Source organism: Salvelinus alpinus, chromosome 29 (assembly GCF_045679555.1).
Source record: "Salvelinus alpinus chromosome 29, SLU_Salpinus.1, whole genome shotgun sequence".
Classification (NCBI taxonomy): Eukaryota; Metazoa; Chordata; class Actinopteri; order Salmoniformes; family Salmonidae; genus Salvelinus; species Salvelinus alpinus.
In genome coordinates this window covers 19,758,511-19,786,163 of record NC_092114.1, presented here as the reverse complement: position 1 = coordinate 19,786,163, position 27,653 = coordinate 19,758,511, and the positions used below count along the sequence as shown (strand labels likewise).

At 44.0% G+C, this 27,653-nt stretch overlaps 1 protein-coding gene across 1 annotated transcript in view; it reads right to left on the bottom strand.

Moving 5' to 3' along the window:
- LOC139559243 (voltage-gated delayed rectifier potassium channel KCNH8-like) overlaps window positions 1–27,653 on the bottom strand; it is a 127,379-nt gene that overhangs the window by 88,346 nt on the left and 11,380 nt on the right. Inside the window, exons 2-3 of the mRNA XM_071375047.1 lie at window positions 5,038–5,277; window positions 2,413–2,544 (exon numbers count right to left, since the gene is read on the bottom strand). Of these exons, the coding sequence (XP_071231148.1) occupies window positions 2,413–2,544; window positions 5,038–5,277 (372 nt within the window). The remainder of the gene's footprint in view (window positions 1–2,412; window positions 2,545–5,037; window positions 5,278–27,653) is intronic.

Genomic DNA, 27,653 nt, shown 5'->3' with positions numbered 1-27,653 from the left:
CAATACATGTACCACTGGCCACTTTAAACTATGCCACTTTATGTTTACATACCCTACAGTACTCATCTCATATGTATATACCGTACTCTATACCATCTACTGCATCTGCCATGCCGTTCTGTACCACCACTCATCCATATATCTTTATGTACATATTCTTTATCCCTTACACTTGTGTGTGTGTGTAAGGTAGTAGTGTGGAATTGTTAGGTTAGATTACTGTTGGTTATTACTGCATTGTCGGAACTAGAAGCACAAGCATTTCGCTACACTCGCATTAACATCTGCTAACCATGTGTATGTGACTAATAAAATTTGATTTGATTTGATTTGATTTGATATGGAGGGAGGGAGGGATAGAGAGGTAGTGAGGGAGGGAGGGACAGAGAGGTAGGTAGGGAGAGATGGGGAAGGGGGAGGGAGAGATGGGGAGGGAGGGACAGAGAGGTATGGAGAGATGGGGAGGGTGGGACAGAGAGTTAGGTAGGGAGAGATGGGGAGGTAGGGAGGGACAGAGAGAGAGAGAGAGAGAGAGAGAGAGAGAGAGAGAGAGAGAGAGAGAGAGAGAGAGAGAGAGAGAGAGAGAGAGAGAGAGAGAGAGAGAGAGAGAGAGAGAGAGAGAGAGAGAGAGAGAGAGAGAGAGAGAGAGAGAGAGAGAGAGAGAGAGAGAGAGAGAGAGAGAGAGAGAGAGAGAGAGAGAGAGAGAGAGAGAGAGAGAGAGAGAGAGAGAGAGAGAGAGAGAGAGAGAGAGAGAGAGAGAGAGAGAGTTAGTTAGAGAGAGAGTTAGAGAGAGAGTTAGAGAGAGAGAGAGAGAGAGAGAAATTGGAGGAGACTAAGGTAGAGAGAAACAAATTAAAATGTAGTGAATGTGGGAAGGAGGGAGGGAGAGACGGAGAAGGGAGAAAAGGACAGAGGGAGAGAGGGAAAGAGGGGTTGTGGACGACAGAGAGATTGGGTTCCCCTGTCCAATCTGCCTGAAGGCTAGACCAAGTGTGAACTAACTGGGTTATCAATGTGTGTGTGTATGTGTGTGTCTGTTCGTGTAAGTGTATGTGTGCGTGTATGTCTGTGTGCTTGTGTGCGCAGGCAGATCGCTCAAGATTGACTTCGAAATTGAACGTCTGTCCATGTCCTGAGGATGTCTAGAACAGCATTAAGAGACCTGCCCAGCATTATCCAATGAGGTTGCAGGGCGGGCCCAACGGCTCAGTGGACACAGCAGAGAGAGAGAGCAATGACGTGGTGCACATCTCCATAGATATGTGACGTAGTACGTACATTTTTGGGGGGCTCGTGCGTGCTACTTTCAAAACTACTGGCTAAAAGGTATGCAAAAGTACTGGAGAATCTCCTTAACATCAAAATGTGACATTCGGAGAAACAGAACGATGCTGAGCAGGAGTCAACCCAGGGTGTCATATACACTTCGAAATTCAACGTTTGGAGATACGTGGACAAACGTCAGAATCTGAAATCAAATTGGTCAAACCGTGAGATCTTGTTGAGCGAGTGTTAAGATGGGTTTCCCCTGCCTGGACTGAGATGGCCTGTGCATTGCTTTAGCAATACAGACAGAAACACACCCTTCTGCAGAGCTGGATTTTCTGTTATCTCAGTACCGATACTGATAACCTTTCAAATGCAAATGTTTGAGATTACAATGCAGATTTAATGTAGAATAATATGTCAAATCTACAGTCATTATTCCCCACTTTTGTCTTTCACTATAAGCATGAGCAGCATCAGCCCTTATCTTTGTGTAAAAAGTACATCATTATGTGAGTAAAAATAAAGCATGTTTTTGTTTTGTTGTTATTTACATTAATGAAAGTAATTCGACACAAATGCATGAGGGGAAGAGAGGAGGATTGAGAAATCAAATTACTGACTGTAGATACACATTACAACACACACACACACACACACACACACACACACACACACACACACACACACACACACACACACACACACACACACACACACACACACACACACACACACACCACACACACACACACACACACACACACACACATGCACTCGCACACCAGTGGAGGCTGCTGAGGGGAGGATGGCTCATGATAATGGTTAGAATAGAGTGAAAGGAATGGAAACCATATGTTTGATGTTGTTGATACCGTTCCACATTTTCCACTCCAGCCATTACCAGGTGCCCGTCCTCCCCAATTAAGGTGGCACCAACCTCCTGTGACGAACACACAGACATGCTACAGACACAACACTAAGATGAACACTCTTGTACACACACACACACACACACACACACACACACACACACACACACACACACACACACACACACACACACACACACACACACACACACACACACACACACACACACACACACACACATACATACATACATACACACACAAACACTCTAACCTTCTCTCTTGCCCTCTGGGATGGCCTTGGCCTTGTTGTCTGTGATGTCTTTAAATGAAGCCAGGAAGAGCACCACGTCTCCCTTCTCATTCTTAATGGGGACAATTTCCAGCAGGCACCAGAACAATGACGCTGCAGTAGACAGACACACACACACAGACAACACAACACATTATATAAGCACATAGCGGAGTAGGGTCAAGTTGACCCAAGACACTGATCTTGGGTCAGTTTTGCATTACCCCACTGATGGTTAAGGTTAGGATTGGGGGAGGGGAAGCTGATCCTAGATCTGTACCTGAGGGACACTTAGACCCAAGCCATACTACAGTACATACATGCTATGTGTGACCAATCATCTGAAATGATGCTCAACTTCTGATTAGTTGGTTTTCAGATCGTCAGATTCAGAAATCCAACATGTTCTATCATACACTGCACATGTTTTAATCACATCACAAATCAAGTTACTGCTACAGACCACACATTGTACTCTGAATCATGAAAATACAGTGAGGTATAACACAGCGAGACAATGACACATTTTTGGTTGTTTTGGCTCTGTACTCCAGCACTTTGGATTTGAAATGATACAATGAGGAATGAGCCCATCCCTAAGTCAGGGGATCTCGCTATGAACGTCGTGGTAAATATGGTCAAATCTGAGAAATGGAGGTGAAATTATGTAAATATGTGTAGTTCAGTATGTAAGTGTGGGCATGTGTGTCTGTGTGTGCAGAGTAGTGATAGTCTGTATGCTTCAAAGCATGTATGAATGTGTTCTCAGTCAAGAATAGGTGTAGAAGGAGATTCCTGCTGAGTTCTTTCTCTCTCTCTCTCTCTCTCAAACCTCCCTGCTGGTAATGTCTCAATCACAACTCTCTCTGATCCTCTCTGAGAGAGAGATCTTCACCATCAAACACACAGAAAACAGTCTGATTCTGAAGGAACAGTCACAGGCAGGCAAAGACAGAGGGAATCCTACATCTACAACTCCACCTGACATGATTCTGATTAGATTGAATGAAAGACTGAGAGAGGGAGGGAGGAGGAGAGAGAATGGGGGAGAGCGAGAGAGAAAATGACAGAGACGGAATAAGAGATGGATGAGGGGAGACAGAGAGAGAGAAAGACAGGGAGATAGAGAGATACTGTGATTGTGTGAGAGAGATAGAAATAAAGAGAGAGCAAAATAAAGAAATAGAGTGAGAGTGAGAGAAAGAGAAAAAGACAGTGAGAGAAAAAAATAGAGCAAGAGAGAGAGACAAAAAAGACAGAGAAAGTGATAGAGACAGAGAGAGATAGAGAGACAGAGACAAAGACAGAGAGCGATAGAGAGAGAGAGAGAGAGAGAGACAGAGAGAGCGGTAAAGAGAGACAGAGAAAGACAGAGAGACCGATAGAGAGCGTGATAGAGAGGGAGATATGGGACAAACACCAAATTGAGACTCGTCATGCAGAATTCTGCAAAAATATCCTCTGTGTACAATGAGTAACACCAAATAATGCATGCAGAGCGGAATTAGGCCAATAGCCGCTAATCATCAAAATCCAGAAACGAGCCCTTAAACTCTACAACCACCTAAAAGGAAGCGATTCCCATAAGCAAGCTGGTTCTGGGGCTCCGTTCACAAACAGGCCCCATGGGGAGAGCAACACAATTAGACCCAACCAAATCATGAGAAAACTAAAAGATAATTACTTGACACAATAAGCAGAGAGAGAGAGAGCGAGAGAGAGAGAGAGAGAGAGAGAGAGAGAGAGAGAGAGCAGCCAGTCACCAGCGCTGAGTGTTATTAAAGTTTCATGTGTTAAAGGACAGCTCTACTACTTTTCAACCTCATGGTCATTATCTCCAACATAATACCATTGTCAACATATGTGAAAACAGCAATTTTTTGGGAGAAAAAAATATAAAGTTAAAAAGTGCTACCCGATGACATCAAAAGTAAAAACATTTTAAAAACAGTGATTTTCCAACACTATGAGATTCACAGTGACATGAGGAGGAAGAAAATACTTGGACTAGAAACTCTTTGCAGGTTTTGAAGATCCCAGTTTTGTGATGTCACGGAGAAGCATTTTTTTTGCTTGGCCTTTCTTCTGTTTAACCACAGGTCATTGAGACATTGTGTTTCACATATGTAGACACTGGTTTGGTGCTGCATATGAGGTTGAAAAGCGGCAGAATTGCCCTTTAAGATATGGGTTTTAAGTAATAATCACAGGGCATATCAGAGAGAGATGTTCGCGTTTCATAGGCTTATTAGGAGACCTGACCACGTTGCCAATCACAGCTTACTTCCCTTCCCCCCTTCAATCCACCCACCCATCTATCTATACTGGTCTAAATGGGAACACTCCAGCTATACAGTAGCAACAGGAGAAGCCTGTTGTCTCACGGCTTAAACATCCTTCTTTAAATAAGTGTCCTTTTAACCTTTGTCAAATTGTATATGAGTAACTAAGCTTGATTGCACTACGTAAGTGATTCAGTCAAGACATATCGACATTGTTCCCAGAATATTGGTGTGAAAGAACTGAACAAGTCAGTACACTTTCACCTATCCTGAGTGTTCAGATCAGTGCAGGAGACAGGAGATTAGCCCCAACCCCTTTCCTTACCAGCCTTTTTGTAGAACATGATTTCTTCCTTGAAGTCCTTCCGTTCATCCAGGGCGTCGTCGATGCTGAGGATGATGGTCTCGCTGCTCTCTGGGCCATACAGGAACTTACAGGCACAGCTCTTCTGCATGACCTCAGCGCGGGAGAAGCCTGTGAGCTCACAGAAGCCATCAGAACAGTAGACGATGGGGAAGCCTTGGGCCTTGGACACCTGGGCATTAGCCAGGATGAAGTTGCTGTCTGGTGGAATCAAAGATAAAGACAGGTTAGAATACAGGGTGGCATTCATTAGTGTACATCATAGCAAAACATTTAGCAACGAAGATGAGAGTTTCTTATTGGACAAGTTCAGGTTTTTTATTTTTTATTTCAATTTCACCTTTATTTAACCAGGTAGGCCAGTTGAGAACAAGTTCTCATCAACTGCGACCTGGCCAAGATAAAGCAAAGGAGTGCGACAAAAACAACAACACAGAGTTACACATAAACAAACGTACAGTCAATAACACAATAGAAAAATCTATGTACAGTGTATGCAAATGTAGAAGAGTAGGGAGGTAAGGCAATAAATACGTCATGGAGGCGAAATAATTACAATTTAGCATTAACACTGGAGTGTTAGATGTGCAGATGATGATGTGCAAGTAGAGATACTGGGGCGCAAAGGAGCAAGAGGATAAGTAACAATATGGGGATGAGGTAGTTGGCTGTGCTATTTACAGATTGGCTGTGTACAGGTACAGTGATCGGTAAGCTGCTCTGACAGCTGATGCTTAAAGTTAGAGAGGGAGATATAAGACTCCAGCTTCAGTGATTTTTTCAATTCGTTCCAGTCATTGGCAGCAGAGAACTGGAAGGAAAGGCGGCCAAAGGAAGTGTTGGCTTTGGGGATGACCAGTGAAATATACCTGCTGGAGCGCGTGCTACGGGTGGGTGTTGCTATGGTGACAAGTGAGCTGAGATAAGGCGGGGCTTTACCTAGCATAGACTTATAGATGACCTGGAGCCAGTGGGTTTGGCGACGAATATGTAGTGAGGGCCAGCCAACAAGAGCATACAGGTCGCAGTGGTGGGTAGTATATGGGGCTTTGGTAACTAAACAGATGGCACTGTGATAGACTACATCCAATTTGCTGAGTAGAGTGTTGGAGGCTATTTTGTAAATGACATCGCCGAAGTCAAGGATCGGTAGGATAGTCAGTTTTACGATGGTATGTTTGGCAGCATGAGTGAAGGAGGCTTTGTTTGCCTAATAGTAAGCCGATTCTAGATTTAATTTTGGATTGGAGATGCTTAATGTGAGTCTGGAAGGAGCGTTTACAGATTAACCAGACACCTTGGTATTTGTAGTTTACAGTCTAACCAGACACCTTGGTATTTGTAGTTTAAGGTCTAACCAGACACCTTGGTATTTGTAGTTTACAGTCTAACCAGACACCTTGGTATTTATAGTTTACAGTCTAACCAGACACCTTGGTATTTGTAGTTTTCTTCCGTTTGGTTTCTCGTGAATCCTAGCCTGATGACTCACACTAAATTCTTCCGCTGCTCTGTCATTCACTACATACTTTAGTCTGAGACTGCCATCATTGAAGTCGCTTGTGGTGACGAGGGGCCCGAGGGGCGTTGTACAAAACAAAGTAATCAGCGATTGGATCGTGTCTAACCAATCAGAGTATCAGAGCCAATGACACATGTACTGTATCTGGCCCTACCCATCGGTTTCTGGACCAATCAGACATCCCCGAATGTGTTCGCATTCAGTGAAGGGTCTGGGAGGTACTCAGATCCAGACTCATTGCAGAGAAGAAAGTAACATCTGTGGGTGTGGTGTAGAGTTTGGCTGGAGCAAGAAGTCTGGGTAGCCAGGCAAAGTGAATACGCCCTGGTTTAGACAGTGCTGATTTGAGAATACCCCTGAGAGAAGTGGAGAGGAGTCCAGTTGGGAAAAAATCTGAGAGATTAGTACACACCTAGCAAGAAGCTGTTGTTCAGCAGCGTTTTTGTGATGACATAGTTTGCTAAACAAATACCCACTGGATTGATGAAAATAATCATGATATCATTCTGTCAGGTAAGCATAGGCTACTTTGTAGTTAACATTTAATTGAGAAGATTCATCGCTAACGGCTACTGCACACACACAGACATGGGCATTCTCGTTGCCTCTTCAGGAATTTGCAGGAAATATGAATCACTGATGCATTCTGTTCATGTATTATGATCATCTTGGAGCGACTTAATTTATTTTTAATACTTTTAGTTGGTTCCCTACTAAGGTCAATACATTTTTGAATATTGTTGAATTCCATTTTATGGATTCCGTGAGGGCCCTAATTATCATATTTGGACCTGCCTGAGGCTCTCCACTACCTATTGTTCCTGCAGTGATGATTCACCATCTTCATCTAATGTTTTCATCATTTATCTGCAGATCATCTCCAAAAGCCCTAGGCCTACCAGTAGCCTATGCAAATTAGGGAGCCAAATGAACAGCTCTCTCACTGATACGATTCGGGAGACTACACTGACTGATGAGACAAGAGTTCTCACTTTAGTTTGGTTGACTTGTCCCGATGTGATGCCATGGACATATAACCACGTTGCATGATTTATGAACGGCTAAGAGATACAGGAGATTGACTTTATTCAGTCAGTTCCACACCTTTTTATAAACTAGTGAATAGTTTCTGTTCAGTTGTCAATCAACGCACAGTAAATAGCCTATGCGCCACGACTCCGCATATGTGAAATTTGTGAAAGAAAATCACTGAATGTGTCAGAAAACAATAATTAGGCTAAGTAGTGGATTTTGACTCGTCGTTACCACTTACATTGGACGTGCAAATTCACGAGGCCCATGTTTACTCTGTGTAAAGAAATTTGACCACAACCAGAGATCGGTAGGCTGGGGAGGAGGCTGTGCGGGTGAGGGGAGGATGGTGTGAGGGTGTGAGGGTGAGGGTGAGGGTGAGGGGAAGAGGGTGTGGGGAGGAGGCTGTGTGGGTGAGGAGAGGAGGGTGTGAGGGTGAGGGTGAGGGGAAGAGGGTGTGGGGAGGAGGCTGTGTGGGTGAGGAGAGGAGGGTGTGAGGGTGTGAGGGTGAGGGGAGGAGGGTGTGGGGAGGAGGCTGTGTGGGTGAGGAGAGGAGGGTGTGAGGGTGTGAGGGTGAGGGCAGGAGGGTGTGGGGAGGAGGCTGTGTGGGTGAGGGGAGGAGGGTGTGAGGGTGGAAGGTGTGTCTGACAGGATAATCTCTTTTCCCACTGACGAATTATATGTAATTGTTTATGTCTCGTGTCAACCATTGCCAAAGGAAACAACAGTAATTCTGTGTTTAAACCACAATGTCCCTCAACGGGAAGAAATGCAAACATTCCGTTTCATAATTCCTTTATTGACAGAGAGTTCTCTCTGTCTCCATCCTCTCTAACTCACTGAAGATATTCTCCAGTCGGAAGCGGAGGAGAAACTTAGATAATGTTTTTATTTGCATCAGCAAAATGTGCCGGGTGATCTCTGTTTCTGCATTATAGGCCAGACACCAGTATGCCTTGGGACTTCTATCTGCAGGCTGTACCGACAAACACACACACACATTCACACACAAACTCTCCAGACACTCAGTGAGGACCAGACATCTGAGAGGAACCAGAGACAGACATTCCTAACTCCTCTTCCTCACGTCCTGCCTGTCCAATAGCACCCCTCTGAGAGGTGGAGAGGCTGATGCTTAGCCTTAAGATGTTCACCCAAGTGTGTGCGTGTGTGTGTGTGTGGTGTGTGTGTGTGTGTGTGTGTGTGTGTGTGTGTGTGTGTGTGTGTGTGTGTGTGTGTGTGTGTGTGTGTGTGTGTGTGTGTGTGTGTGTGTGTGTGTGTGTGTGTGTGTGTGTGTGTGTGTGTGTGTGTGTGTGTGTGTGTTTGTGCGTTTGTGCATGCATGCGTGAGTGCGTTGTTTGTGACTGAGTGACTGTGTAGGCCTACACCATACGGAGCTTACAGTATGTATTTACTGCGTTGTAAGCACTGTCTGCATATCACACTGCCAAATTGTTTTTGCTGAACTCTGCCTGCTCTCTCTCTCTCTCTCTCTCTCTCTCTCTCTCTCTCTCTCTCTCTCTCTCTCTCTCTCTCTCTCTCTCTCTCTCTCTCTCTCTCTCTCTCTCTCTCTCACACACACACACACACACACACACACACACACACACACACACACACACACACACACACACACACACACACACACACACACACACACACACACACACACACACACACACACAGAGAGAGATACACACACAAGCACACACCCACACACACAGGTGTCCCCATCTGGATGTGGCTGGTACTCTAATGGCCCAGATTGAATCCAGGCATGGGACTGATTTGGGGCAGTGGGGGTTGCAGACACTTTTGAATAATCATAAGCAACTCATTTTGTAATCTCAACCCAACCTCACGCATTCACCCAATCTATCACCACACTGATCTCTCTCCTCTAACCTCCTTCCCTCCATCAACACTCCTCTCCATTTCTCTACTCTAACCTTCCCTCCATCAACACTCCTCTCCATTTCTCTACTCTAACCTTCCCTCCATCAACATTCCTCTCCATTTCTCTCCACTTTCCTCCTTCCTCCATCAACACTCCTCTCCATTTCTCTACTCTAACCTTCCCTCCATTAACACTCCTCTCCATTTCTCTTAGCAATCCATCTCTCCCTCTCTCTCTGTCTCAATTCCATTCAATTCAATTGAAAGGGCTTTATTGGTATAGGAAAAATATGTTTACATTGCCAAAGCAAGAGAAATAGACAGGAAATTAACAAGGGAAATAAACAATCAGAAATTAACAGTAAACATTACACTCACAAAACATGTAAAAGATTATACATTTCAAATGTTATATTATTGGCTATTTACAGTGTTGTAACAATGTGCAAATAGTTGAAGTATGAAAGGGAAAATAAACAAACAGAAAAATATAGGTTGTATTTACAATTTTCTCTTTCTTATTTCTCTCTCTCTAATTGCTCCCATGCAACCACCCATAGATCATCACATTCTATCTGACAGCTGCATGAGAGTCCCCACAGGGAAGGAGATATGGAGGAAGAGAGAAGGAGAGAGGGAGGGAGGGAAAGAGGGGGAGGAGGGAGGAAGAGGGGAGGGAGGTAGGCGGGGATAAGGAAAGGGAAGGGGGAGAGGGAGCTGGGGAGAGGGACAGAGGAGGGAAGAGGGAGAGGGAGGAAGGGAGAGGGAGGAAGGGAGAGGGAAGAGGTCGATGGAGAGAGGGAGAGAGAGGGAGGGAGAGGGGAGGAAGAGGGGAGGGAGGTAGGCGGGGATAAGGAAAGGGAAGGGGGAGAGGGAGCTGGGGAGAGGGACAGAGGAGGGAAGAGGGAGAGGGAGGAAGGGAGAGGGAAGAGGTCGATGGAGAGAGGGAGAGAGAGGGAGGGAGAGGGGAGGAAGAGGGGAGAGGGAGAATCATGGATGGTGAAGATTCATCACGCCAGAGAACGCATTTATACTGCTCCAGAGTCCAATGGCGGTGAGCTTTACACCACTCTAGCCGAAGCTTGGCTTTGCGCATGGTGATCTTAGGCTTTTCTGCAGCTGCTCGGCCATGGAAACCCATTTCATGAACCTCCCTACGAACAGTTCTTGTGCTGACGCTTCCAGGGGCAGTTTGGAACTCGGTAGTGTGTTGCAACTGAGGACAGACCATTTTTACACGCCACGTGCTTCAGCACTCGGCTGTCCTATTTTGTAAGCTTGTGTGGCCTGCCAATTCGTGCCTGAGCAGTTATTGCTCCTAGACATTTCCACTTCACAATAACAGCACTTACAGTTGACCGGGCAGGACAGGAATTTGACAAACTGAGATGTTGGAAAGGTGGCATCCTATGACAGTGCCATGTTGAAAGTTACTGAGCTCTTCAGTAAGGCCATTCTACTGCCAATGTTAGTCTATGAAGATTGCATGGCTGTGTGCTCTATTTTATACACCTGTCAGCAATGGGTGTGGCTGAAATATCCGAATCCACTCATTTGTAGGGGTGTCCACATACTTTTGTATAAATATTGTATGTCCATTAATATGTTACTAACATTTAACATGTGTCATACAAATGATCAAAGCTGCAGGCTAAAGTTAAATCTAGACTTGGTTTCCTCTATCATAATCACTCCTCTTTCACCCCAGCTGCCAAACTAACCCTGATTCAGATGACCATCCTACCCATGTTAGATTACGGAGACAGTATTTATAGATCGGCAGATGTTCTTTACCATTCGGCCATCAGATTTGCCACCAATGCTCCTTATAGGAAACATCACTGCGCTCTATACTCCTCTGTAAACTGGTCATCTCTGTACACCCGTTGCGAGACCCACTGGTTGATGCTTATTTATAAAACCCTCTTGGGCCTCACTCCCCCCTATCTTAGATATCTACTGCAGCCCTCATCCTCCACATACAACACCCGTTCTGCCAGTCACATTCTGTTAAAGGTCCCCAAAGCACACACATCCCTGGGTCGCTCCTCTTTTCAGTTCGCTGCAGCTAGCGACTGGAACGAGCTGCAACAAACCCTCAAACTGGACAGTTTTATCTAAATCTCTTCATTCAAAGACTGAATCACGGACACTCTTACTGACAGTTGTGGCTGCTTTGTGTGATGTATTGTTGTCTCTACCTTCTTGACTTTTGTGCTGTTGACTTTGCCCAATAATGTTTGTACCATGTTTTTGTGTTGCTACCATGTTGTGTTGCTACCATGTTGTTGTTATGTTGTGTTGCTATCATGCTGTGTTGCTACCATGTTGTGTTGCTACCATGTTGTTGTCATGTTGTGTTGCTATCATGCTGTGTTGTCATGTTTTGCTGCCTTGTTATGTTGTTGTCTTAGGTCTCTTTTTATGTAGTGTTGTGTCTCTCCTGTTGTGATGTGTGTTTTATCCTATATTTATATATATATATTTTTTAAAGTATTTATCCCATGCCCCTGTCCCCGCAGGAGGCCTTTTGCCTTTTGGTAGGCCGTCATTGTAAATAAGATTTTGTTCTTAACTGACTTGCCTAGTTAAATAAAGATTAAATTAAAATAAAATAACATTTTGAATTTTCTCACTACACGCAAATACAAAAGTGTCTGCATCTCACCGGTAGAAACGGTCCAGCGACAAATCAAATCAAATCAAATGACATTACATTTTGTTGGTCACATACACATGGTTAGCAGATGTTAATGCGAGTGTAGTGAAATGCTTGTGCTTCTAGTCTGACAGTGCAGTAATATCTAACAAGTAATCTAACAAATTCACAGCGACTACCTTATACACACAATGTAAGGAGATGGAATAAGAATATGAACATTTAAATATATGGATGCGCGATGGCAGTGCGGCACAGGCAATATTTTTTATTTTACCGTTATTTTACCAGGTAAGTTGACTGAGAACACGTTCTCATTTACAGCAACGACCTGGGGAATAGTTACAAGGGAGAGGAGGGGGATGAATGAGCCAATTGTAAGCTGGGGATGATTAGGTGACCGTGATGGTCTGAGGGACAGCTAGATGGTGTAAAATACAGTATATACATATGAGATGAGTAATGTAGGACATGTAAACATTATTAAAGTGGCATTATTTAAAGTGACTAGTGATACCATTATTAAATCAATTTATTAAAGTGGCCAGTGATTTGAGTCTGTATGTTGGCAGCAGCCTTTCTATGTTAGTGATGGCTGTTTAACAGCCTGATGGCCTTGAGATAGAAGCTGTTTTCAGTCTCTCGGTCCCAGCTTTGATGCACCTGTACTGACCTCGCCTTCTGGATGGTAGTGGGGTGAACAGGCAGTGGCTCGGGTGGTTGTTGGCCTTGATGATCTTTATGGCCTTCCTGTGACATCGGGTGCTGTAGGTGTCCTGGAGGGCAGGTAGTTTGCCCCCGGTCATGTGTTGTGCAGACCGCACCACCCTCTGGAGAGCCTTGCTGTTGAGGGCGGTGCAGTTGCCGTACCAGGTGGTGATACAGCCCGACAGGATGCTCTCGATTATGCATCTGTAGGGGTTTGTGAGGGTTTTAGGTGACAAGCCAAATTTCTTCAGCCTCCTGAGGTTGAAGAGGCGCTGTTGCGCCTTCTTCACCACGCTGTCTGTGTGGGTGGACCATTTCAGTTTGTCCGTGATGTGTACACAGAGGAACTTAAAACTTTCCACCTTCTCCACTACTGTTCCGTCGATGTGGATAGGGGGGTGCTCCCTCTGCTGTTTGTGGATAGGGGGGTGCTCCCTCGCTTTGAATGCTGGGTATTGTGGTTGTAAGCAAACCACAATACCCAGCATTCATAGCGATTTCAGGACTGCCCCGTGGAGGTGAGAAATATCAGAATGTCTGTCTTTGTAACCATCACTTTCAGCCAGAGGATTTTTAAATGGAACTGAAGTTTTAACTGATGGGGTTGTCATGTCGTTGAATGTTGAAAAGTGATGCTATTCTATCAATTTTCCCCTTCACTTCAAAGAGGGAGCTATCCGATCAGCCAACATCAGCACAGCAGAAAATAAGTCAAGTTACCTAGCTAACTAGCTAGCTAGCTAGCGAACTACATCAAATCAAATCAAATCAAAGTTTATTTGTCACGTGCGCTGAATACAACAGGTGTAGACCTTACAGTGAAATGCTTACTTACAGGCTCTAACCAATAGTGCAAAAAAGGTATTAGGTGAACAATAGGTAGGTAAAGAAATAAAACAACAGTAAAAAGACAGGCTATATACAGTAGCGAGGCTATAAAAGTAGTGAGGCTACATACAGGCACCGGTTAGTCAGGCTGATTGAGGCAGTATGTACATGTAGATATGGTTAAAGTGACTATGCATATATGATGAACAGAGAGTAGCAGTAGCGTAAAAGAGGGGTTGGCGGGTGGTGGGTGGTGGGTGGGACACAATGCAGATAACCCGGTTAGCCAATGTGCGGGAGCACTGGTTGGTCGGCCCAATTGAGGTAGTATGTACATGAATGTATAGTTAAAGTGACTATGCATATATGATAAACAGAGAGTAGCAGCAGCATAAAAAGGGGGGTTGGGGGGGGGGGGCACACAATGCAAATAGTCCGGGTAGCCATTTGATTACCTGTTCAGGACTCTTATGGCTTGGGGGTAAAAACTGTTGAGAAGCCTTTTTGTCCTAGACTTGGCACTCCGGTACCGCTTGCCATGTGGTAGTAGAGAGAACAGTCTATGACTTGGGTGGCTGGGGTCTTTGACAATTTTTATGGCCTTCCTCTGACACTGCCTGGTATTGAGGTCCTGGATGGCAGGCAGCTTAGCCCCAGTGATGTACTGGGCCGTACGTACTACCCTCTGTAGTGCCTTGCGGTCAGAGGCTGAGCAATTGCCGTACCAGGCAGTGATGCAACCAGTCAGGATGCTCTCGATGTTGCAGCTGTAGAACCTTTTGAGGATCTGAGGATCCATGCCAAATCTTTTTAGTTTCCTGAGGGGGAATAGGCTTTGTCATGCCCTCTTCATGACTGTCTTGGTGTGTTTGGACCATTCTAGTTTGTTGTTGTTGTGAACACCAAGGAACTTGAAGCTCTCAACCTGCTCCACTGCAGCCCCGTGGATGAGAATGGGGGCGTGCTCGGTCCTCTTTTCCTGTAGTCCACAATCATCTCCTTAGTCTTGGTTACGTTGAGGGATAGATTGTTATTCTGGCACCACCCGGCCAGGTCTCTGACCTCCTCCCTATAGGCTGTCTCGTTGTCGGTGATCAGGCCTACCACTGTTGTGTCGTCTGCAAACTTAATGATGGTGTTGGAGTTGTGCTTGGCCATGCAGTCATGGGTGAACAGGGCGTACAGGAGGGGACTGAGCACACACCCCTGGGGAGCTCCAGTGTTGAGGATCAGCGTGGCAGATGTGTTGCTACCTACCCTCACCACCTGGGGGCGGCCCGTCAGGAAGTTCAGGATCCAGTTGCGGAGGGAGGTGTTTAGTCCCAGAATCCTTAGCTTAGTGATGAGCTTTGAGAGTACTATGGTGTTGAACGCTGAGCAGTAGTCAATGAATAGCATTCTCACATAAGTGTTCCTTTTGTCCAGGTGGGAAAGGGCAGTGTGGATTACAATAGAGATTGCATCATCTGTGGATCTGTTTGGGCAGTATGCAAATTGGAGTGGATCTAGGGTTTCTGGGATAATGGTGTTGATGTGAGCCATTACCAACCTTTCAAAGCACTTCATGGCTACGGACGTGAGTGCTACGGGTCTGTAGTCATTTAGGCAGGTTGCCTTTGTGTTCTTGGGCACAGGGACTATGGTGGTCTGCTTGAAACATGTTGGTATTACAGACTCAATCAGGGACATGTTGAAAATGTCAGTGAAGACACCTGCCAGTTGGTCAGCACATGCCCGGAGCACACGTCCTGGTAATCCGTCTGGCCCCGCAGCCTTGTGTATGTTTACCTGTTTAAAGGTCTTACTCACATCGGCTACGGAGAGCGTGATTACACAGTTGTCCGGAACAGCTGATGCTCTCATGCATGCCTCAATGTTGCTTGCCTCGAAGTGAGCATAGAAGTGATTTAGCTCGTCTGGTAGGCTCGTGTCACTGGGCAGCTCATGGCTGTGCATCCCTTTGTAGTCTGTGATAGTTTTCATTTGTTTATCTAAATCAATATCTAGCTAGCTAGCTTTCATAATACGCTGGCTGGACATTCCAAAGCATATCAATGTAATTAGGCAGCTGCTATCTGGTGATGTGATGTATAACTTTTCAAGCTAACGCTAGCTTCGTTAGGTTACATTATCCAACTGTTAGCTAGCTAACTAACTACCACAGAGGCTAACGTGACTGTGTTCTATTTAGAGTCCGATCTTATCAACATCTGCAAAGGCATCAAAATCAAGCTCAGCACCAGGAACTAGTGTAAGTAACACTCTAAAACCGTGCTAAAATCTACTAAATCTTTCCATGACTCCATGATGAGCAAATAAATATACTGGAGCTAGGCATAAACATGGTCCATGTCTTGTTGTCATAGTGGGTGTGTTTACAAGTAGGCTACAACTTCTACTGTAGTTTTCTCTGTATTGGTTGTTTATGCATGGCTTGAAGTCTAAATTGGAGATGGTGTGGGTGACTGACTGGTGATTGTTGGGGGAGGGTATTGTGTGTGAAGGTTAGTAGTACAGAGCCTGTACACCCATTGGATGGAAGCGTTCAGCCTAGAATAAGCTGAAGCTCCACATCATCTGACTGTGAAACAAGCCAGGACAGCCAGAGGTATTTAGAAAAGCACAATGCCATCTTAAAACAAAAACAAAATCACCAATACACTAAACTGTCTACAAAACAAGTGCTCCTCGAACTTTTCACACCCTTGCAGTCAGATATTTGGCATGGGGAAAGGGGCTGCTAGTTTTCTCTTCTAGCCTAATCCCTCCATTGTTGGCAGTGCTTGTCTACTCAACAGTACAACTTTAGGTGCTGTTAGTAAAACGTTTACTGGAGACAGGAGATCAAGTAGAGACATAGGACGAGGTGGATTTATTATATAATAAGGCCTTTTATTGATATGTAAAAATATCTTAGTAAATCGTGCATCACGGCTCCTTCTGTCTGACTCGTATTGAATCGTCGGAAGAGACCCTCTAAACAGTACATACAGATTATATAGGCAACAAGCAAAGTAGGTTGATCTTGTCGTCTGGCCTTCCGATTGGTCGATCTGGGTCGTGGGTAGTCCTGTTCGGCCTGATGTCGACGTTTCCATCGGCCCTTCCCACAGTTCATTGTCTTAAAGTCTCATCCTTGAGCAGAATGCATGTGCATCTGTTTTAACAGAGTCCTATTCATGGGGGAGGGTTGAGTGTGTGGGTCTGTGGTTACTTAACAAGGTACAAAGTGTGGGGGTATAGTGGGGGATGGGTGGATGTTGTGCCAAGTTATAGCTTATGTTGAGAAGTGGTTAAAACAAGTTACCAGTATCTTATACAATTTCTTACAGTGCTCATACAGAACAATTAATGACTACACTGTTTACAAGTCAAGCCCCCCTCAAACCTTTCCCATCTTTGCTAACAGCCCATCTCAATGCTCTATTATTGACTCTTGAGTGTAAAAAACACTAAAACACTAAAACGCTAACTGTTGTCCATGTGTATATAATGGTGTTTTATATAATATTTTTTTATGACTAAATGATTCCAGCTGCATCAGAAACTGTTGACTTCAACTTCTTGATTAATTTATTGTGGTATTCATTAAATGTATTTGGATAAACTAGCTTCAGTCTTACTGCTAAAATAGATGACGCAGGGAGTTGGTGTATCATTTAAACTAATTTGTTGGCACGTAAACATGTTTCAATAAAACAATAGATTAGTCTGTCATTATAGCAAATAAGTAAGAAAAAGTATGTGAACACATTGGAATTTTTTATTTAACTAGGCAAGTCAGTTAAGAACAAATTCTTATTTACAATGACAGCCTAGGAACAGTGGGTTAACTGCCTTGTTCAGGGACAGAGAGACAGATTTTTATCTTGTCAGATCGAGGATTCGATCTAGCAACCTGTCGGTCACTGGCCAAACGTTCTTACCACTAGGATACCTGCCGCACAAATTACCTGGATTTCTGCATAAATTGGTCATCAAATTTGATCGGATCTTCATCTAAGTCACAACAATAGACAAACATAGTGTACTTAAACTAATAACACACAAATTATTGTATTTTTCTTGGCTATATTGAATACATCATTTAAACATTCACAGTGTAGGTTGAAAAAAGTATGTGAACCCCTAGGCTAATGACTTCTCCAAAAGCTAATTGGAGTCAGGAGTCAGCTAACCTGGAGTCTAATCAATGAGACGAGCTTGGAGATGTTGGTTAGAGCTGCCTTGCCCTATAAAAAACACTCACAAAATTTGAGTCTGCTATTCACAAGAAGCATTGCCTGATGTGAACCATGCCTCGAACAAAAGAGATCTCAGAAGACCTAAACATTGACTTGTTGTCACACCCTGATCTGTTTCACCTGTCTTTGTGCTTGTCTCCACCCCCTCCAGGAGTCACCCATCTTCCCCATTATCCCCTGGGTATTTAAACCTGTGTTTTCTGTCTGTCTGTGCCAGTTCGTCTTGTATGTTCCAAGTCAACCAGCGTAGTTTTCTGTGTGCCTGCCTTTTCTATTCTCTTTTGCTAGTCCTCCCGGTTTTGACCCTTGCCTGTTTTCTGGACTCTGTACCCACCTGCCTGACCATTCTACCTGCCCTGACCTCGAGCCTGCCTCCCACTCTGTACCTCCTGGACTCTGTACCCGCCTGCCTGACCATTCTGCCTGCCCTGACCTCGAGCCTGCCTGCCACTCTGTACCTCCTGGACTCTGTACCCGCCTGCCTGACCATTCTGCCTGCCCTGACCTCGAGCCTGCCTGCCACGCTGTACCTCCTGGACTCTGAACTGCTTTTGACATTTTGCCTGTCAATGACCATTCTCTTGCCTACCCCTTTTGGATGATTAATAAATATCAAAGACTCAAACCATCTGCCTCCTGTGTCTGCATCTGTGTCTCGCCTTGTGCCCTTATACTTGTTGACTTGCATAAAGATGGAAAGGGTTACAAAAGTATCTCTAAAAGCCTTAATGTTCATCAGTTCACTTTAAGACAAATTGTCTATAAATGGAGAAAGTTCAGCACTGTTGCTACTCTCCCTAGGATTGGCCGTTCTGCAAAGATGACTGCAAGAGCACAGCACAGAATGCTCAATGAGGTTAAGAAGAATCCTAGAGTGTCAGCTAAAGACTTATAGAAATCTCTGGAACATGCTAACCTCTCAGTCTACGATACATAAAACATTAAACAAGAATGGTGTTCATGGGAGGACACCACGGAAGAAGCCACTGCTGCCCAAAAAAACATTGCTGCACGTCTGAAGTTTGCAAAAGTGCACCTGGATGTTCCACAGCGCTACTGGCAAAATATTCTGAGGACAGATGAATCTACAGTTGAGTTGTTTAGAAGGAACACACAACACTATGTGTGGAGAAAAAAAGGCACAGCACACCAACATCAAAACCTCATCCTGACTGTAAAGTATGGTGGAGAAAGCATCATGGTTTGGGGCTGCTTTGCTGCCTCAGGGCCTGGACAGCTTGCTATCATCGACGGAAAAATGAATTCCCAAGTTTATCAAGACATTTTGCTGGAGAATGTTAGGCTATCTGTCCGCCAATTGAAGATCAACAGAAGTTGGGTGATGCAACAGGACAACAACCCAAAACATAGAAGTAAATCAACAACAGAATGGCTTCAACAGAAGAAAATACGCCTTCTGGAGTGGTCCAGTCAGAGTCTTGACCTCAACCCGATTGAGATGCTGTGGCATGACCTCAAGAGAGCAGTTCACATCAGACATCCCAAGAATATTGCTGAACTGAAACAGTTTCGAAAAGATGAATGGTCGAGTGGTGATGGTGGGCGGGTGCTTTGCTGATGACACTGTCTGTGATATATTTACAATTCTAGGCACACTTAACCAGCATGGCTACCACAGCATTCTGCAGCGATACGCCATCCCATCTGGTTTGCACTTAGTGGACCTGTCATTTGTTTTCAACAGGACAATGACCCAAAACACCTGCAGGCTGTGTAAGGGCGAGTGATGGAGGGCTGCATCAGATGACCTGGTCTCTACAATCCCCCGACCTCAGCCCAATTGAGATGGTTTGGGATGAGTTGGACCGCAGCGTGAAGGAAAAGCAGCCAACAAGTGCTCAGCATATGTGGGAACTCCTTCAAGACTGTTGGAAAAGCATTTCTCATGAAGCTGGCTGAGAGAATGCCAAGAGTGTGCAAAGCTGTCATCAAGGCAAAGGGTGACTACTTTGAAGAATCTCAAATATAAAATATATTTTGATTTGTTTAACACTGTTTTTGGTTACTACATGATTCCATATGTGTAATTTCATAGTTTTGATGCCTTCACTATTATTCAATAATGTAGAAAATAGTAAAAATAAAGAAAAACCCTTGAAAGAGTAAGTGTGTCCAAATCTTGGACTGGTACTGTAAGTTTTTTCAACAATAAGTTATGGCTCTGGAGCAACGAACCGCCCTTGCTGTCTCTGCCAGGCCGGTTCCCCTCTCTCCACTGGGATTCTCTGCCTCTAACCCTGTTACAGGGGCTGAGTCACTGGCTTGCTGGTGCTCTTTCATGCCGTCCCTAGGAGGGGTGCGTCACTTGAGTGGGTTGAGTTACTGACGTGATCTTCCTGTCTGGGTTGGCGCCCCCCCTTGGTTTGTGCTGTGGTGGAGACCTTTGTGGGCTATACTCGGCCTTGTCTCAGGATTGTAAGTTGGTGGTTGAGGATATCCCTCTAGTGGTGCGGGGGCTGTGCTTTGGCAAAGTGGGTGGGGTTATATCCTTCCTGTTTGGCCCTGTCCGGGGGTTTCTTCGGATGGGGCCACAGTGTCTCCTGACCGCTCCTGTCTCAGCCTCCAGTATTTATGCTGCAGTAGTTTATGTGTCGGGGGGCTAGGGTCAGTTGGTTACCTGGAGTACTTCTCCTGTCTTATCCAGTGTCCTGTGTGAATTTAAGTATGCTCTCTCTAATTCTCTCGTTCTCTCTTTCTCTCTGAGAACCTGAGCCCTAGGACCATACGTCAGGACTACCGGGCATGATGACACCTTGCTGTCCCCAGTCCGCCTGGCCTTGCTGCTATTCCAGTTTCAACTGTTCTGCCTGCGGTTACGGAACCCCTACCTGTCCCAGACCTGCTGTTTTCAACTCTTAATGATCGGCTATGAAAAGCCAACTGAGATTTATTCCTGATTATTATTTGACCATGCTTGTCATTTATGAACATTTTGAAAATCTTGGCTCTCTCTAATTTTCTCCTTCTCTCTTTCTTTCTCTCGGAGGACCTGAGCCCTAGGACCATATGTCGGGACTACCGGCCGTGGTGACTCCTTGCTGTCCCCAGTCCGCCTGGCCTTGCTGCTATTCCAGTTTCAACTGTTCTGCCTGCGGTTATGGAACCCCTACCTGTCCCAGACCTGCTGTTTTCAACTCTTAATGATCGGCTATGAAAAGCCAACTGAGATTTATTCCTGATTATTATTTGACCATGCTTGTCATTTATGAACATTTTGAAAATCTTGGCTCTCTCTAATTTTCTCCTTCTCTCTTTCTTTCTCTCGGAGGACCTGGGCCCTAGGACCATGCGTCGGGACTGCCGCCCGTGGTGACTCCTTGCTGTCCCCAGTCCGCCTGGCCTTGCTGCTATTCCAGTTTCAGCTGTTCTGCCTGCGGTTATGGAACCGCCACCTGTCCCAGACCTGTTGTTTTTCAACTCTTGATGATCGGCTATGAAAAGCCAACTGAAAATTATTCATGATTATTATTTGACCATGCTTGTCACTTATGAACATTTTTGAACATCTTGGCATAGTTCTGTTATAATCTCCACCCGGCACAGCCAGAAGAGGACTGGCCACCCCTCATAGCCTGGTTCCTCTCTAGGTTTCTTCCTAGGTTTTGGCCTTTCTAGGGAGTTTTTCCTAGCCACCGTGCTTCTACACCTGCATTACTAGCTGTTTGGGGTTTTAGGCTGGGTTTCTGTACAGCACTTCGAGATATTAGCTGATGTACGAAGGGCTATATAAAATAAAATTGATTGATTGATTGATGGTCAATAATATCAAAGACTGCACTGAAATCTAACAGTACAGCTCCCACAATCTTTTTCTTCTTAATTTATTTCAACCAATCATCAGTAATTTGTGTCATACAGTACATCTTGTGCAGTACATCTTGCGTACCCTTCTCTGTAAGCATGCTGAAAGTCTGTTGTTCATTTGTTTACAGAGAAAAATAATTGTGTTTGGTCAAACACTATTTTTTCCAACCGTTTGCTAAGACCTGGCAGCAAGCTGATAGGTCAGCTGTTAGAACCAGTAAAGGCCACTATATCATTCTTGGGTAGCGGAATGACTTTGGCTTCCCTCAAGGCTCAGATTAAAGATATGACAGATAGGAGTGGCTATATAGGCAGCGACCATCCTCAGTAGCTTTCCATTGTTGTCAATGGCAGGAGATTAGGCATTTTTGATCGATAACAATAATTTTTCCACCTCTCCCACACTAACTTTACAAAACTCTAACTTACAATGCTTTTCTTTCATTATTTATATGCATGAATACGATGGCTCACAGCTTGTTGTTGGCATTTCCTGCCTATGTTTGCCCACTTTGCAAATGAGGTTATCATTAAAATGCTTCTGAAGCTAAGCAGGGTTGGTCCTGGTCAGGCCCTGGATGGGAGATCAGATGCTGCTGGAAGTGGTGTTGGAGGGCCAGTAGGAGGCACTCTTTCCTCTGGTCTAAACAAAGATCCCAATGCCCCAGGGCAGTGATTGGGGACACTGCTCTGTGTAGGGTGCCATCTTTCGGATGGGACGTTAAACGGTTGTCCTGACTCTCTGAGGTCATTAAAGATCACATGGCACTTATTGTAAGAGTAGGGGTGTTAACCCCGGTGTCCTGGCTAAATTCCCAATCTGGCCCTCAACCATCACGGTCACCTAATAATCCCCAGTTTACAATTGGCTCATTCATCCCCCTCCTCTCCCCTGTAACTATTCCCCAGGTCGTTGCTGCAAATGAGAACGTGTTCTCAGTCAACTTACCTGGTAAAATAACGGATAAATAAAATAAAATAAATAACAAAATAATTGGCAACATCAAATGGTTTTGTGTTGAATAAGCCATCTGATTCAATAAAAGATGGAGTTGAATTTGTTTTCTACACATATTTTTAATTAAAGTACTTCAAAGTTTTCTATCATTCTTTATATCAGTGGTCACCAACCGGTCATCGCGATTGAATCAAATCAAACCAACTATGTTTAATTGTTACTCAGTTAAATTAATCATGTAACAATTAACTCATTAGGAATTTGGTGCACCGGGGGAAAGTTGTTTAACTAGTTACTATCTCCCAACTTAAACTCTAAAGCTATATAGATATCTCTTACATCAATAACAGTCACTTATTAATCATTACCTCATCAGTCTCATTCTGAATGTCGCATAATCCTTGGATCCGCAAGAACCCTAGCCCATCTGAATATTCAGTACTACACAAATTGATTTAATCATTTATTTACTAACTAAATAATAACACAGGATATACCTACACACTTACATGAGATAAAAGTCCCTAGTGGACTGACAAGATATGACGGCTTGTTACACATATGGAGAAGGAGGAGAGACAACACTTGGATACATTTGGAACCTACGCTCAGAGGAATAGTAATACTTTGCACATGAACCACCGCTCATTCAGATAAGAAATGCAATATATATTCACGCGTAACTGTCCTTAATCGTTGTCTCACTGTTGAACCACTTTCTCAAAAATGGTTTGAGTGTCCTATCCCACTTCGGTGTGAGACTCGGCTGGTCTTGGAGTGTTCGTTAGAATAGATACTTCAGATGTACCAACATTTGTCTGGGAGGGATTCTTCCTTCCCACCTTGTGTCTTTAATCAAAGTTCTAGGACCACTTTTACAAGCACAGCTGCAGACCGCGAATGTTCTGGTCTAGTCTTTAGCTTCTTCACTCGTGTTGAGAGTTTCAGAGTTTCTAACCATTTTGTAACGTGTAGCCACCGCTCCACACTGTCTGGTCTTGTAGTTTTAACCATTTGTGACATCCCTGCTTACACATTCCGTCTGCTTGGTCTCGTAGGGGTCTCAAGGTTGATTATTCAGGTTCAGGCTCCCAACCACTTTACACACCAGCAGCAACCCGGCATGTTTTGGTCTAATGTCAAATTCGTTACCAAGGCTTCTATCCTCGGGTAAAAAGGGGGCGTTCCATCACACCGACACAATGCCTGTGCTCAATTGGGCGGGTTTACTGACTGGGCACAAGTTTATATGAAAATTAATTGTCTCATCTAGAAGGCCAAAATCACATTGCTATCTTCACAAAAGTATTCTCATATTTAATCATATATTTTATACAACATTTAAATGTAAAGTTGATAAATAGAATGTGTACACTTTCAGAGTTACAGTTACTTCATTATGCCATCCTTAATGACATCACAAAATAATAAAAAATATGACATGATTATTCTTCAGATCCCCATGGACCATTCTTAACATTCCTATGTTATGAATATTGTTCCAAAGTTCATTCTCGTGGAGAAAAACGTTTTGGCAGCAAGAGTCTCTGGAACAAAGAGGTTTCAGTCTTCCCATACTAGAGTGCCAGAGGGATAGTTTCTGTGGGAGACAGGGGGGTTCAAGGCATTCCTAGTTCATCACCAAACATTTCTGTAGAAACGACAATGATAAAGGCGGTAGGTGCACTTGATTCAGAAGCCCTGCGCACCAAGTAGGCAAAGTGTTCCCATTTTGAACCATTTAATTAGTCTGAAAAGACCAACTCTGCATACCTGGTGGACCGGGAGATCTGCGCCTAAATCGATTGTGCCTACTGTGCTGGTGAATTGGATAGCTCAAATCACCTTGCCTACAGCTTCCATGACCCCGGCCACAGCAAAGATTGATACTAGCCTACGTGAGATTTCATAATATTTAAAACCACGACCAGAGACTGTCAAAGAATACGGCAAAGAGCTGCTGTTTTTATGAGTGAGTTTATGCCTAAGTTTTTATTCAGCACTGTCAACACTGTTTAGTCAACAGTATTACAAAACATAAAAAGTGTTTATAAAAAGTGTTTTCCCTACTTCCACTTGCGCTGCAGCTGCAATGAATGAGTAGCCAAGTAGGCTTATTATTAGCAGCACGTCATGTCTATTTTAATATCAAGCAATATTTCACTTTCTCTGGTCATAGGAACGACATGAATTTGTGTGTGAGACAGATGCGGTTCATCTCGAGTTTCACCATCAGGTAGAAAACGGTGTCCCCTCTCTCTGGTCAGTCTCACCAGAGGAAAGGAAAGAGAGAGCAGGGACCGTGAGTGGCGGACCCTCTGCTGCTCTCTCCCTCCCTCTGCTGACACTAATCCCATGTTCAAAACATCTGGGAACTTGGAACTCGGAAATCTTAGACTTCCGAGTTTAATGCGTTCAAGACAACTGGGTACTCGGGGGAAAAATGAGATCCAACTGGGAAAAATGTTTTTGAACAGTCTTCCAATTCGGAATTCCAAGTTGGAAACTCTAGCATCTTTCTAGAGCTCCGACTTTCAGACCTGAAGATCACTGACGTCAAACTCTTTTTCCCACCGAGTTCCCAGTTGTCTTGAACGCACTATGACCATCAGATTTCTAATTATTTCAATTTATGCTCACTTGTGCCTCGCGAATGCTACACCAACTGATCTATTTTGTTATCAAAGCTTGAGTTTTGAAATACAATATTGTCTGAGAAGAACAATATAGGCAGGCCGTGCATATAACCAATATACTGCACAAACCTCATTCCTACAGAATTGTTTTTATTAGGTTAATGATACATTTTTAAAATAAATTCTGAGCGGTAGATCTCGGTTAGCTTTTTGACTGCAAAAGGGATCTTGACTCAGAAAAGTTTGGTGACCAGTGCTTTATATAATTGATCTTGGCTTCATAATACAGTGTCTTCTTTTTGTTGTGTTAAGTCACATTGTTTTTCAATTTGCTGTAAGTCAGCCTGTCAGATGTATAGCCACTCCTTTCATTATTAGCCACTCCTTTCACCCCATCTCTTTCAACAATACAAGTGGAGCGTCTGGATGCTCCTTATTAATCACATCAGACCAACAAATATTTCTTAACATCATCCACATGAGTCACAGCTAAATATTTTGAATGAATCTCTTATATACTATTTTAGGCCCAGATTTTGGAACCTTGGCTTTCCTGGATAAAGCTGCTATATTCTGATCACTGCATCAATGGGTACAGATCCAGCTTCATAACAAAGTTCTACAGTATTAGTAAAAATGTGATCAATACATGTGGAGTATATAGTTCCTGTAGTGTTCGTAAACACCCTGGTAGGTTGATTAATAACCTGAACCAGATTACAAGCACCGGTTACAGTGAGAAGCTTCCTCTTGAGCAGATAGATTGATGAAAACCAGTCAATATTCAGGTCCCTAAGAAAGTAGACCTCTCTGTTTACATCACATACTGTGCAATATCAAGGATTTCACACACATTATCTAGATACTGACTGTTAGCACTTGGTGGCCTATAGCAACACCCTAAAATAATAGGCTTTAGATAAGGCGAGTGAACCTGCAACCACAACCCTTCAATAACACTTGACATGAGATCTTCTCTAAGCATTACAGAGATAAAGCTCTGAAAATATACAGCAACACCTCCACCATAGGCATTCCTGTAACTTCTTTAGATGTTATTTCCTTGTATTGCTACGGCTGTATCATCAAAGGAATTATCTACAGTACCAGTCAAAAGTTTGGACACACCTACTCATTCAAGGGTCTTTCTATATTTTTACTATTTTCTACACTGTAGAATAAAACATGTGTGAAATAACACACATGGAATGATGTAGTAACCTAAAAAGTGTTAATGAAATCCAAATATATTTTAGATTTTATAATCTTCAAAGTAGCAACCCTTTGCCTTGATGACAGCTTTGCACACTCTTGTCATTCTCTCAACCAGGTTGAAGGAGTTCCCACATATGGTGAGCACTTTTCCTTCACTCTGCAGTCCAATCATCCCAAACCATCTCAATTGGGTTGAGGTCGGGTGATTGTGGAGGCCAGGTCATCTGATGCAGCACTCCATCACGCTCCTTCTTGGTCAAATAGCCTTTACACTGCCTGGAGGTGTGTTGGGTCATTGTCCTGTTGAAAAACAAATGATAGTACCACTAAGCGCAAACCAGATGGGATGGCGTATCGCTGCAGAATGCTGTGGTAGCCATGCTGGTTAAGTGTGCCTTGGATTCTAAATAAATCAGTGTCACCAGCAAAGCACCCCCACACCATCACACCTCCTCCTCCATGCTTCACGCTGGGAACCACACATGCAGAGATCATCCGTTCACCTACTCTGCGTCTCACAAAGACACTGCAGTTGGAACCAAACATCTCAAATTGGGACTCAGACCAAAGGACTATTTCCACCGGTCTAGTGTCCATTGCTCGTGTTTCTTGGCCCAAGCAAGTCTCTTCTTCTTATTGGTGTCCTTTAGTAGTGGTTTCTTTGCAGCAATTCGACCATAAAGGCCTGATTCATGCAGTCTCCTCTGAACTGTTGATGTTGAAATGTGTCTGTTACTTGAACTCTGTGAAGCATTTATTTGGGCTGCAATCTGAGGTGCAGTTGTTCTAATGAACTTATCCTCTGCAGCAGCGGTAACTCTGGGTCTTCCTTTCCTGTGGCGCTCCTCACAAGAGCCAGTTTCATCATAGCACTTGATGGTTTTTGCGACTGCACTTGAAGAAACTTTCAGTTCTTGAAATTTTCCGGATTGACTGACCTTCATGTCTTAAAGTAATGATGGGCTCTCTTTGCTTATTTGAGCTGTTCTTGCCATAATATGGACTTCGTCTTTTGCCAAATAGGGATATCTTCTGTATACCACCCCTACCATGT